This window comes from Capsicum annuum, chromosome 6 (genome assembly GCF_002878395.1).
Source record: "Capsicum annuum cultivar UCD-10X-F1 chromosome 6, UCD10Xv1.1, whole genome shotgun sequence".
NCBI lineage: Eukaryota > Viridiplantae > Streptophyta > Magnoliopsida > Solanales > Solanaceae > Capsicum > Capsicum annuum.
Window position 1 is genome coordinate 221,391,616 of NC_061116.1, and position 3,119 is coordinate 221,394,734.

A 3,119-nucleotide genomic window follows, 5' to 3' on the forward strand; every position below is an offset into this window, starting at 1 on the left:
TTTCTTTCTCCGTCATGCCCCCCTTTTTCTTTCTTTTTGCCTATGGGGTATGGTAAATCTCGAAGATAGGCTTTTTCATTAAGAAAGTTCAAACATCTATTATATACAAATAAAAATTGACATTATATGTATAGTATGTGAGTTTTGGCTGATGGGATATCCATCTAGCTCCGCCCCCGGGTGGAAGGGGGTTTGCTTCCATTCGCAAGAAGTCATACCATACATACAAGGTTAATTTGTCTCGTAACAGATAATAAAATTTCTTGGTAATTATTCTGTCTCCGTCACTGATTACAAGAAGTGGCCAATCTACAATCAATCAGGTAATGTAGGGCCACCTCAAAATATTGCTTTACGAAGAAAAGCAATATATCAAGACATATATATATATATATTGATTAAAATATAATAAGATCAATCTCATTCGGAATCCACAAAACTTTAAAATAGGTGTGACAGTTTGTCTTTTGACTTTCATTACTGTCTGAAGTATGAAAAACTAAACTTCCCCATAACCTGACCAAAAAATGTATGACCAAAATCATAATAAGTAAGAAAAATCAGCTGGCTTACATAATAAAAATAGAAACCACTGTTCAGTCTGTGCTCCACTTGCCCTCATGACATATTATCTTCCTATAGGCCCCCCTTCCCTTTATTCAACACTGTGTATGTATATCTATTTATTTAGCACAAACTTTCATTCTTTTGCTTATGATATATATAGTGGGGAAAACAAGTAGAAAGTAGCAAAGGTATTCATTCCTTCAATGGGCAATCACAGATTCAAGTTTTCAGATATGATGCCAAACACTTGGTTTTACAAACTTAAAGACATGAGCAAAACCAAAAACCATAAAACCCCATTTTCATCTACTTCCAGTAAGTCCCAATTTTCACAACCAAGATCATCATTTTCTTATACTAGAAAGTCTATTAGAGTTGACAAGATTTACAATTCTCATGCTGCTTATACTTTCCTTGATCCACCAAGAAAATCATCATCATCCTCAAAGAAAAAATCCAAAAGAAAGACCATTTATAAGCCTTCTCCTAAACACATTCCTTCCTCTATTACCTCCAGCAACAACAACTACGCCTCAGTCTCAAACAAGTTGGGGTCCGCTTCTTCTGTTTCCTCCACAGAAGACGATAAATTCCCTGAATTGGATTTCCTCAATTCTCCATCCTCGGATTTGCCAAATTCTTGTAGTTGTCACTTTACTTCTTCATCTACTGATATAATCATAGACGTGAACGATATAGCTCGCTCGAACATATTCAACAACATAGATACAGCGTACGCGGAAATTTCAGAACTTGATCAACTCCCACCAATTCTCACCAAGCAATCAAGTTCCATCAAGAACATAAAACAGGATGACAATGCTAAGCCTCGACGAGAAAAAGAACCTACAAACAAAGTAGGTTCTCCTGTATCAAGAAAACATTATTTATCAAACTCTTCTGGTGTAAGACTACGAACAAATTCTACTAAAATAGCTAGCAAGAGAAACAGCGTGTCATCAAAAAGGCGATCAAAGGCGAAGAAAGAGAAGTGTTCAACTTCGACAGGTACAAGTTTCGCTATAGTGAAAGCTTCAATTGATCCTGAGAAAGATTTTAGGGAATCCATGATCGAAATGGTTGTTGAAAACAATATCAGGGCGTCGAAAGACTTGGAAAATCTTCTTGCTTGTTACCTTTCATTGAATTCAAATGAGTACCATGATCTTATTATCAAGGCGTTTGAACAAGTCTGGTTCGACTTGTCTGATCTTCACTTGTAAAGTACAGCTTCTTTCTTAGTTTTCTCATTTCCTTCTGAGAATGTGAAGCAGTACTTTTTTTTAACAATACATTCTTCTTTTCCTCGTTTTGATTTTTCTTAGTTAATCAGCTTTGTTATAGCTGCAGAAATAGTACTTTTCGATCCTTTTCTGACGAGGGGCACCCACCAAAGCTTTATGTTGTTCAGAAGTATTCAAACTCTATTTGCTGATAATGTTAAAAATATTTATAAAATGAAACGCAAGCGCTATCTAAAATTGATTTTGGGAAGAAAGGGGCAGCGGAAATTGTTGTAAAAACTTTTAGAAGTATAATCAGGGGAAATTTTCTTGTAAAATTCAGGGCACTTTGTTGATGATATTATCCTTAAAGATAAAGCATAACCATTAGAAAGAAAAAGCACAGATTTTTTTTTCTTTATTAGTGTCAAATCCACCTCTTTCTCTACCACTGTACGAGTTATGTTGTTCTAAAGTAAGAAAAACTAATCAATAACAAACACTTACTTTTGGGGTTGAACTTTATTTTTCTATCAGAAGTCATGCTGTAATATTATGTTGAAGTGCGTCATCATGTCATCTAAAATTTAAGATAAACATTTTTAGATGAGATGAACACACGCTTGAACATTCTCTAATTAACTCCGTTATGACCATTAAGATATAAATTTACAATATAAGATAATGCTCGTTGATGTTAAAAAAAAAAAAAAAAAAAAAATTTAGGCAAGAGATGTTGTTCAACCTTGGTATTAATTAGTAGTAGTAAATATATTGTTGTCCACCCTTTCACTTGCCCCAAAAATTTAGTTGATATCTCACTCTCTGAGGGTAGACAGAAGAGGTCCACATTAGAATTAACATAGTGCAAATACAGAATGTGAAGAAGATATATTCCAAATCATAAATAAAGCTAGTACTACTTTAAAGTTATTATGCATTGTTGTCATAAAGTAAAAGGCAACGTCTCTATTACAAAATTTGTCAAATGAATTGAACACCTAGATAATAAGGTACCCTATTGGCCTCCTTAGCACAAATTAATAATGCAATTTTAACTGTTTATTGACCGCCAAGTTTCCCTTTTTGAGTACACTATTAATTGTTTTATCAAAAGATATTGCCTATAAATAAAGATTTGAGAGAGAGTGAATGTTAAGCCTAATTTCCTTCATGGTAATTGTGGGAGATTAAGGAATAGGACCACAAAGAGGTAAGTATATAGGCCAAATTAAAGATAGTACGTTGTGTTTCAATTGTGTTGGACATTCAGAATCTTGTGAGTTGCCATAATATTAATTGTTGTAAAAACTTTGGGTGACCCAATGG

At 34.0% G+C, this 3,119-nt stretch overlaps 1 protein-coding gene across 1 annotated transcript; it reads left to right on the forward strand.

The window, feature by feature from the left end:
• Positions 1 to 462: 462 nt before the first annotated feature.
• LOC107874596 (transcription repressor OFP3) lies at positions 463 to 1,874 on the forward strand. Its single transcript, XM_016721358.2, has one exon. It carries the CDS (start codon positions 771 to 773, stop codon positions 1,788 to 1,790), a length of 1,020 nt encoding a protein of 339 aa, XP_016576844.1. The 5' UTR covers positions 463 to 770; the 3' UTR covers positions 1,791 to 1,874.
• The last annotated feature ends 1,245 nt before the right edge of the window (positions 1,875 to 3,119 follow it).